General features: G+C 45.8%; 1 protein-coding gene across 1 annotated transcript; it reads left to right on the top strand.

The window, feature by feature from the left end:
• Positions 1-900: 900 nt before the first annotated feature.
• LOC147270771 (scavenger receptor cysteine-rich domain-containing group B protein-like) lies at positions 901-9152 on the top strand. The gene is made up of 6 exons (XM_086200359.1): positions 901-1009; positions 1150-1240; positions 1350-1427; positions 2443-2748; positions 6943-7281; positions 8286-9152. Exons 2-6 carry the CDS (start codon positions 1225-1227, stop codon positions 8291-8293), a joined length of 747 nt encoding a protein of 248 aa, XP_086056485.1. The 5' UTR covers positions 901-1009; positions 1150-1224; the 3' UTR covers positions 8294-9152.
• Positions 9153-10378: the final 1226 nt, after the last annotated feature.

Here is a 10378-nt window from a genome sequence, read left to right as displayed (position 1 = left end):
CTCCCAGCCACGCCTTTGGTCACCGTGGGCTCCACCCACAACCTTCTTGCTGGGGGGCCACGGTGAGGACCACTGCTCCATAGATGCAATATAGCAACTGCAGGACCAAATCAGATATTTGGGATTCTGTTCCCCTTCCATGTCACCCCAGTGAGCACATTACTCCTCTCCTTTTTTATGGATACAACCACAGTGAAAAAGTCAGCAGCCGTCACCTGCATATAAACAGGAGTGCCAATGTCTACATTGTCCTGGGGAGAACCTGACCAAGCTCTCTGGGTGAACTGAAGCTTGAGCTGCACAGTTCCCTGAAACTGTTTCCCTGCACCTGAAGCAACACCAAGGAAGACACTCCAACATCCAAACATCTCAGTAGCACTGCAGCACCTGGGCAGTTTTAGAGGCGTTCTCATGCTGTCATTGTCGACCACAGTAAGTCTCTGCATGTTGCCTTTGTCTATGCAGCCGAGCGTAAGCAGGGAGCAGAATGCTCTCCCCACAGTTACCTTCACGTTAACAGCGTACATGCCAAATTGACAAGCTTGAATATTAGCTTGAGCATATATTTTATTGCAATAAGAGTTTTGCAGTGGGGAATGTACCCATCTTGTTTTTCTGCTCTGAGAGGCAGAAAGGATGTTGACTACCTGACAAAGCTGCTGATATCCATGAACAGAGAGGTGACTACAAACGCTGGCCCCCAACACCATGATTGATGATCAGAGAGAGTTGAAGACAGAAGCCTCAGGGTTTCCAGTGGTACTCAAAGTAAGTCTGGGCGTGACAGCTTCTTTCAAAGTGTTTTGATTTGATACACATTTTATTCTGACACTCCCACATGAGTTTGTGATGAGTCATCTAACAAGCTCATCAACATTTTTTAAAAATGTGGCAGTATATATTTGTGTTGCTGAGACATTTGCAGAAGCTAAGCTTGGCTATGCTAGTGATCTGATGCTGACAGCTCCAAAAAGCCTCCAAGAAACTCACCATCTCTCACCTGGTAAAGGTCAGTGACCAATGATGTCAAGGATGACGTGACAGGGTTTGCCATTAACATTAAGGTGTTTGATCATTTAACCCTGGTTGTTTTGGTATTACTTCCATGAGTAACTTGTAAATTCACATCATATGTTTGGTCACCAACAGGCTTCTGCGCTGCCGGTCTCATCGATTCTGTCCCTCAGAAAGCCACTGCAAGCCAAGTAGACAGACAGGAAAATAATGGTCTCATCTACCTGTAAGTAGTAGTACTTGACATTTATTGAATTTGTATTTCAACCTTAATCAACCCCAAAGAAAGTCTGAATGGATGAAGTTTGATGTAAAATCTCCTGTGTCGTTTCCAGCAACTTTGCATCCCATGATGAAGGTGCTTCAGGGGACGCTGGTGCTCCTGCTGATGCAGTCTGTCACAGGAAGCACAGGTAAAGTGTCGATCATATTTTCTCTCTTTGCAGCCAAAAGAGTCCCAGCCGTGTAGGGACGCCACGCCTGGGGTGGACACATGTGGTCGGTTGAAATGGTTTAATTGTGTGGTTCATTCATCCTTCAAACTGTCATCTGACCAAAACTGACAGCCTGCAATTATCTTTCTTTAAATGGTTTGAGTTATGTCCTGGTTCCCAATGAACAACTTCATGAAGTCAGGTTGGTTGGTGCTGGGACCCAGGGGGACTCAACAATGAAGGGAATGGCCTGAGCTGGTGTACTGAATGTTTTTCATGTTATTGATTTCCGTAATTTCCGGACTATAAGGCGCACCTGACTGGAAGCCGCACCAGCAACATTTAGGTAAAAAACACAAGCCGCACTGGACTATAAGCCGCAGGTGTTTTAATGTTTCATCACCATATGTAAGGGTTCATGCACAAAGGGGATTGTCAGGAAAGAGACGGCTGTTTGGGGAAGCTTCCGATTTGTTAACATTTCCTACAAACAACAAGTTGCATATATGCATAACTTATAACAACAGTATGGAACATGTACCTACTGTGTAAACTGTACTGTATCACATCACACCACGTTTAAGACACACAAACTTTCACAGCATTCGAAACGTATTTACTGAGGAGAAATAAATGGTGCGCTCTCAGCGCACGTACCATAAACAAAGCTTACAGCGCTCGTCGAGGCAATGCTTAAATTAAGTGTTTTTTAAAAGTGCTAAATTAAAAGTGCCTGTAACAGAGCAGTAGGCCTAAAGGTGCAGTAACATCTGTTTGAAATATAACCAGCCTACCAGAAACCGCCAGCTGCACCGTTGTATAAGCCGCAGGGTTCAAAGCAGGGGGAAAAAGTAGCGGCTTATAGTCCGGAAATTACGGTTATTATATCCACCATCTGTACATTTTCTATGCCGCTTCACGGAAAAGCGGCATGGGGGCCACCCCTTTATTTATCAAATGACAATTATTATGATCCTTTTTTCATTTTCTCCAGTGAGGCTGGTCAACTCTGACAACAGCAAATGTATTGGACGAGTGGAGGTCTTGCACAACAACCAGTGGGGGACGGTGTGTGACGACCTCTGGGGACTGAAGGATGCCGAAGTGGTTTGTCAACAGCTGGGTTGTGGCCAAGCTGTGTCCGCACTACGTGAAGCAGTCTTTGGGGGCGGCAGTGGACCAATCTGGTTAGATAATGTGAGGTGTGCCGGAGACGAGTCATCACTATTTGACTGTCAACATAAAGGCTTGGGGAGGACCAACTGTGATCACGATGAAGATGCCAGCGTCGTCTGTGAAGGTACTTGTCTACATACACGTGAACTTGATCTGATGATATCGGAGATCCTGTTTGACAACTAAATTCAAATGAACCAACAGGTGGTTCTTGGTCCCAGTGGGCTCCAAGTGGTTCGCTTTGTGTTTGTGCTGTGTTCAGCTTCATTTTTTTATATTCAGAGGGCATGTAATCAGTGCACAAACCATGGTGCAAAGAGGCAGGGCAGGACCTAATTATTCTTAGGTGTGGATCAGGCATGACATCACTCAAACCAACCAGAGTGCCTCGTATCGTTGCCTTTAGGGTATGCCAGGATTTTACATGTTGCCATATGAGAGACGCACCCATTTCAGCTCAGGAGGAGTAAGCGCTTCTTATCTGGAGAAAGTGACCTCCTTGTGTGCCGGATGAAGGCGGGCATTCAGGTCATGTTTAGAAACAGGAGCAGCAGGAATCCACTGAAGCCATCTGAGGTGCAGCAGGCCTGGGAGGAAGTGGCGGCCGCTATTCCAACTTTGTCCGGCATCAATAGAACTGCATTGCTATGTTGCACATCTGCTCATCTGATTGATGCGCCCTTTAAATAGCGCTTGAACCATAACAGGATTGACCAAAGACCAACCTCTTCTTGTTCTACGGTGCGAATTTATTCTGGTATTCTAAAATGTCAGTGCAGCATGGTTGCACCACACTACACCTCATTAACATACTTAAGCACCTGTTGGCACAGTCGGAGTGCAAGTTCGTTTGTTAGTTCAAGGGCGAGGGCTCTTGACACTAAGACATCATTTTAGCTGGCTCGAAACTATGATGACGCTGACACTTCACCGGGCGCCAGCTTTTAGATCACTTAAATAGGGCCCATAGACTGAAGAACCCTCAGGTACCGTTCTTTCTTTTTTGTAAAACAGCTTCTGCCACTGGATGCCAATATTTAGCCTCTGGTATGCCACAGCTGGCAGGATGAAGGAGTCCGGCGGGTTGGAGGGAGCTGCTGTTGTAAGCTACTCAGTACTCAGTTGATAGCCAGTGGATGTAGCTGATGTAAAAACAATGGATGAATCTCATGGAACTGGCCTTAATCAGGCTGCACTCATTGTTCCTGGTCTACTTGTGATGCTGCAGCAGCAGCTGCTCTCCTATTCCTTCTTGCTCCCCCTCCTCCCAGAACTGATCTCATGCCACCAGCGACTGTTCCCTGTCTCTGCAGATCTGGTCTAATTTCATTGTTCTCCTCGGTCTAAAAACAAATGAAAAATGTCACTGGGTAAGACCTCTAGTTTGCAAACTGACTTACTGCGGTCTGCCATCATTACTTCAATACAGACAAGAAAAGTGTCTGGTCCTTTTCCTGACCACCATTCATAGGAAACTCAATATTCATTCAAACTTACCTTGTTGTATTCATAGTCCATTTCACTTGTGTCTCCCCCTCACCACCCAATGACAGCAGCCGTCTGTGTGCTGTGTTGTGTGGTGTAACACCCTCCTCCAAAGGCGTTCAGTGCAGGCCTTTGGTACATCACATAGCTTGTGCCTTGCATTTTTTGCCTCCAGTATTTTGCATCCTGAGGTAAAAACCCCCATGCTGCATATTGTTGTGTGCTGAAGAGCCAATTGGTCAAAAATAATGATAACTGATAATTATAAATATAATTAATAATATATATTAATAATTCGGGGCACCACCCTGGAAACTATAAGACAACCAAACTTGTAACAGTTACCAGTCTCTAACAGAGTTGATCCACCAACAGTCAATATCCTGTAACATCAACTACCTGGGGACAGCTCTGATGTTGGAGGAGGAGGTCCGAGCACTGCTGTTGCTGAGACACGTGACCACAAGTTGGTACACAAAAGATACTACGACTTCTCTCATGTAATAAAAATATATTTATTAACACAGTGCATCAATCAATCAGCAACACGTTGGTGTAACGGTTATCGAACCAAAAGATACAAGTGATAATATGTGTGTGTGTGTGTGTGTGTGTGTGTGTGTGCAGCTAGGCTAGTTAGCTGAGGCTAGCTAGGCTCAGCTAACTAGCCGCTAGTTAGCACCGTGGAGGTAGAACTTACGGAATGTTCATAACTAAGCAGAGCATTTCGTGATTCAACGAGACTGAGAGAGAGAGAGAGACAGACAGAGAGAGAGAGAGACAGACAGACAGAGAGAGAGAGACAGACAGACAGAGAGAGAGGACAAAGGTAAACCCAAAAATGTGTGTTAACACATAACCGGTAACGCCTTCTTGAGAGGTCACGGTTATTAATAACTAAAATCAATAAATAACGTATAATTCTATGTAATTTCTGCTAATTACAGGACTTCGTCACATCAACAGAGCGTTCATAGACATTATAGAACACACTAAGCTATTTCTCTGCCCAGAAAATGCCTAGTTAAGGGAATCCTTACTTGACCCGGTGGAGCGGTAAGGGATTCAGTTTCCGTGTTCCGGAGCGCGGTTCGGCTCGACTCGGAAGGCAGCAGAGTGGCGGCGGGGCAGCCTGCAGGGTCTGCTGGAGTTACTGGTGGAAAGGATGAAGAAGCTGGGATGGGCTTTCTTTCTCCTGGGACCAGTTCACGCGGGTTGCGTGGCTCGACGGTGGCTTCTCTGGACGAGTGAACAGGAGGGAGAGAGTTGTCCTTGTGGGGGCTCTGTCGTTGCTGCACTGTACTCGAGGTCCGAGGTGGAGAACCGGAGGGTGGGATCTTCTGAAGACGTTGCAAACCACCCAAGGGAAGACAACCACTGAGAGAAGAAACACCGAGAGGCGAAAATCACAGAGAGAGAGAGAGAGTCTTCTTCACGCTGAAGTTTCTATGTGGAGGCCGATGATGTCACTTCCTGTGGGATGATACTGGGTCTCAGCCAATAGCATTTTGACAGGTTCTTGGATGTGGTCAGTGGCCAGGTTCTCAGAGGGGGGCCAGTGGCCAGAGTCATCACACCTCCTTTGTGACCCTTTGTCCAAGAACATGTGGTCACTTGAATTCAGGCTTTGAAAAGAGGTGTTAGGCCTCACAGGCCGAAAGCCTCTTCAGCTGGACTGATTGTCACATCTCTGAATTAATCTCTTGGTCTGGTTGAGTTGGCACAACAATATTCATCAGGGCAAATGTGCTGAGTCAGTGTTTGCTATCGTGCTCATTTGAGAGACAATCCTCAGTGTGCACCCTTAGCCCACCTGTTTGCAGGCGTTTGTGAGTGATGTCAATTCGTAGGTTTTACAAGTGAATGTTTTGCGAATCGGGTGCTTGTTGGTGGACCAAAACAGAGACTGCTGCTGACAGGTCAACGAAGACGGCTGCTAATGGTGAGAATGTAGCAGTGGGTTCAGTAATGACAAACCCCTTTAGAGATATCAGAGGATCAGGAAAAACAGAGAGATAGAAACCAAATTACAAGAGAGTCCAACACTCAAATGTTAAAGGTCAGACAATGTGTCACCACCAGGCTTGGACACAGGCGCAGGGTTCAGGTCTGTCAATGAAGTCTTTATTGAAGGTTTCCAGGTGACTCCAAGTTCTAGGAACAGAAAACAGGCTCCGAACCTGTCTTACAAGATCACCCCTCTCCTGTCGGGGAAGAGGCGTGGCTATGAGAAATATATGAAAGAACACTCCTCTGAAATGGAGGAATAAACGCAATAGGCTACGAAAAGTCAGCAAACAAAGGCTATAAAAATGTTAATTAAAAACTAGACTAAGGTTGACAAATTAACAAAATCTCTTCCTTGGTGGTAGGAAAACACAGAACACTGATTGAGGCTGTGGTCAAAGGACTGGGGTGAACCCACGGAGACGGAACACTGGCACAAGACAGAGGGAGACACTGACAACATAGAAACACAGGGTAACAGGGATCAGATGCCATAAGACCAAGCCACAAGAGGAAGGGCAAGTCAGCTGAAACAAGAGGACAGTTTCTTTTCAAAATAAAACAGAAAACGACAAGACAAAACATGGAGACGGGAGAAAAACCAGACTTGACCTCACAGGTGACACAAGGAGCTGTGACGAGATCATTTTAGTTATTCTACTCACCTGTAAGTTCTCAAGTCATGAAAAACACTGACTTCTTTTAATCCTAGATTTACTGTCTGGCTCACTGGAACCTTGAAGATTCATACAGTGCCTTTTTCCATAATTTCCAAAAATGTGGCAGTAAAACTGGTATTTACGGACTTTATTTTCCATTTTATCAGGCGTTGACAGCACTTCGGCACCAAATCCTCCAGTGAGGCTGGTCAGCCCTGACAACAGCAGATGTTCTGGACGAGTGGAGGTCTTTGTAGGCGACCGGTGGGGAACGGTGTGTGACGATCGCTGGTCAAAGAGGAATGCCAAAGTGGTTTGTCGACAGCTGGGTTGTGGCATAGCTGTGTCCGCACAAGGTGACGCATACTTTGGGCAGGGCAGTGGACCAATCTGGATGGATAATGTGAAGTGTCAAGGAGACGAGTCGTCACTATTTGACTGTCAACATAAAGGCTTTGGGAGGGCCAACTGTGGTCACAATGAAGATGCCAGCGTCGTCTGTGAAGGTACTGGTTTAAATACACATTTCAGATTTCACCAACCGTACAATGAGAGTAGAAGTACATTTTCTCACCATAACATTGACAGTTGTAAATAAACCCAGCCTGCAGCACCAGTCAGTAAAATGTGATACTTGGGTCTGCTTAGGAGGGGAAGATATACAGGTTTGATTGACCAAGGATGGGACACCTTCCACAGTCGGTCCACCTCACCTGCAGCCCCCTTGACAAGCTTGATCCGATGATATTGGAGATCCTGTTTGACAACTAAATTCAAATGAACCAACAGATGGTTCTTGGTCCCAGTATTCCAGTCACTACCACTCAGCAACACAAATGGTGTAATTTGTGAGGGCTAGAAGAAATTTGGATTTTAAAAGTAGAAAAAGAACTCCCCCAACCAACAGTTGTCCTGAGGTAACAGCTTCAGTAGCGTTCCAAAGTCGCTCGTGTACTGCTGACTTTTACTCCTGAAATTGACTTTGCAGATCAGGAAATATCTGCTTTGTGCCTCTGGAAGTGAACGTCAACCATCTCAAAGCTGCACCCAAGCTTTTAGGTCTCCTAACATAATTTAACCAACAGGGACAGAAAGAGCTGAAGTGGAGCATCAAAGCCTTGAGACCAACCAAAGGAATCCTAGTTTTGTTTTCATTCAGCTGCACGTGACTGTTGGTAGCATATGGGTAATATAAGAGGGTGTGTTTAAAACGCCCTTGTTGACGTGGAGGTGCCTGACACCTGCAAGTCCTCAGAATGGTGACTCAGGAGCAGTGATTAAATCTGGTCAGTGGAACAACAAGGTGTCTGTGGGGTTGAATGTCACTGTGAGGAGCGTCACTGGTGATGCAGAGTAGGAGCACCTTTATGATGGTAATTCAGTCCCCTCACAGGTTTGGAACGGATTCATCAGCACTGTGTATTTTCACATCTACAGAAATGCTAGGTGGTATTTCAGGACCAGGAACAGCATTTATAACCATGCTTTCTTTTCATTCTTCTATTTTTAGGGCCTTAGTGACTTGGTGTTGGACCGGCCTGATAAACTCCCTGCAGCGACCCTCCTGATCCAGTCTAGTGTTTCCAATATCAAATGTGGTTGGTTTTTGGTGTCATGACTGTCAAGGTACTTTGTGGGGTATCCTCAAGCTGGCTCTGTGAGGCTCACTTGTAATGGAACTCCTTCATCCTTTCCTGTTTTCACTGGGACAAATTTCTCTGTTCTGTTTTGGTGAAAGTTAAACAAATGGTGTAACTTGATCTCAAGGGTCGTGCTGTTGACATTAGTAGTTAATCAGAGGAGCCAACTAGGCAACATCTAATTTGGGTTCTTCAAATTGGGGGAAGTGTGACAGTCCTGTTCTGACTGCTGATTGTCAGTGAGTTCATTTTAAGAAATTCATCTGTAGTCATGTGGTTTGTTTCAAATTGTCAGCTTTCTTATGTTGTTCTCTGTCCTGGTTAATTCCTGTTTTATTTTGAAATCACAGGTGTCTGTTTTCCCTCCTTTTTTCTGGGGACTGTACCATGAAACAGAGTCAGCATATCCAGGTCATTTTCTCACTGTGGTTTGGCAAATAACATCAGTCAGGGATCAGCGGTAAAACTCAGTACATCAAGCCAGCATCTCGTCTCCTGTTTTTGTGTGTGTGTGTTCACAAGAAAGGGGCGGAGCCAGCACTAGGTGACCGTCCTTCAACATGGAAAGGTGGAGAGCGGTGTGTTTCACTCCAGAGGAACATATTATAATCCCTCAGGCAACATTTCTCCATGTACACATTTTCTGCAGCCAAAACAGGAAGGAGCTGATTAAAATGACCAACTGTGAGAATGATGAACCTGTAACTCTTAATTTCTCTCATTTAATAAATCAGGTGGATGGCATTTTCATTTCAGCGTCAGTGTCATTCTTTCAGCTGCAGCTGGGTTTGGATTCGTCAATGCGCCAGTCATGCAGAAACATGGCGGGAGACCCGGTCGGACTTGGATCCATCCCACTGGCTGTAGAGACATGTTCCACAAGCTGCCAAATAAAAATAGGGGAAAATTCAGTTTGTTCAGAGAGACGTCTGTGACTGAGCTCAGCTGTTCAGGACACGGAAACTCTGAAGATGTGGGTTGAAGGCAACTGGATTGTTTCAGCTTGCTTGAAGAGGTTGGTTCTCCAGGTCTAAGTCACAGGTGAGAAGTTGAAGCTTTAAAGACTGTGAGGGCGTGACCCTCAGCATGTTACTACACTTTAGGAAGCAACCTGGGTGTAACGAAGAGCCCTTCGTTAAGATAGTAATGTATGAAGGTTGCACGGGGGTTGTTTTAACAGTACTTCACAATTAGCACAGCACTTTAATAATGGCACACGCACTTTAAGATCGGCACTTTATTGAGTGTTGCACAGTAAATTACAGAGCGGATTTGCACACGGCTCCCTATCCAGCTTGCGGCATCTTTATTTATTGATTATGTATATTTATTTATCTATATAACCGTGCCTTGGTGGCGGTGGTCCTCAGGCGGGGGTGTCTGCGCCGGTATCGCTCCACCTGTCGGCAGAGAGATGTAACGATGAGGACTGGAGGCGTCGAGCAGTGGAAGGAGGTTTCGGGGTGTCAAAGCTCCACAGGGTAGAGTGCAATAGGGTGCCAGTGTTGGATTGTGCCACTCACCTTTCTGTTGTGTCCGCGTTCAAAAGAGTCCGGGCGGGTACCGTCACCGGATAAATGTTCCGGGAGAGACCACGGTCGGAATGGAGAGGGGGGGGTGTTGCTGCTGGAACTATCTGGGCAAATCTAGTATATTGGGGAGTTTGGCCAATTTTTAAGGACCTATAACCATAAATCATGGGTGAATTTTAGACTGGTAATTTCTGTTTTTTTTGATGTGGTGTTGGGAGCTAAGAGATTCTGGGGATAGAGGGAGATCCCTGCTCTTGGTCGGGGCCAGGGGGGGAAATTCTTCAAGCGGGTATATAAGGCGCCAGTTTCCATCTGCCCGGGGAATGGTTGAACCTCTGTCACATCTGGTCGTACACCTGTTTGCCTGGGAATAAAAAGGTCTTCTTGGAAGGAATTGCTGTACCGGACTCTTTCTGTTCATTCCATGCCAC

This window comes from Aulostomus chinensis, chromosome 1 (assembly GCF_037954235.1).
Source record: "Aulostomus chinensis isolate RoL2024-O1b breed Wild chromosome 1, RoL_Achi_v1.0, whole genome shotgun sequence".
Classification (NCBI taxonomy): domain Eukaryota; kingdom Metazoa; phylum Chordata; class Actinopteri; order Syngnathiformes; family Aulostomidae; genus Aulostomus; species Aulostomus chinensis.
The sequence above is the reverse complement of the archived record's forward strand: the minus strand, read 5'-3'. Positions and strand labels throughout refer to the sequence as shown.

Excerpts from the sequence above, each read along its gene's own strand:
- LOC147270771 (XM_086200359.1), top strand. Across the intron at positions 1,428-2,442 it reads GTCTGTCACAGGAAGCACAG|TGAGGCTGGTCAACTCTGAC; the intron begins GTAAAGTGTCGA and ends CATTTTCTCCAG. Across the intron at positions 2,749-6,942 it reads TGCCAGCGTCGTCTGTGAAG|GCGTTGACAGCACTTCGGCA; the intron begins GTACTTGTCTAC and ends CCATTTTATCAG.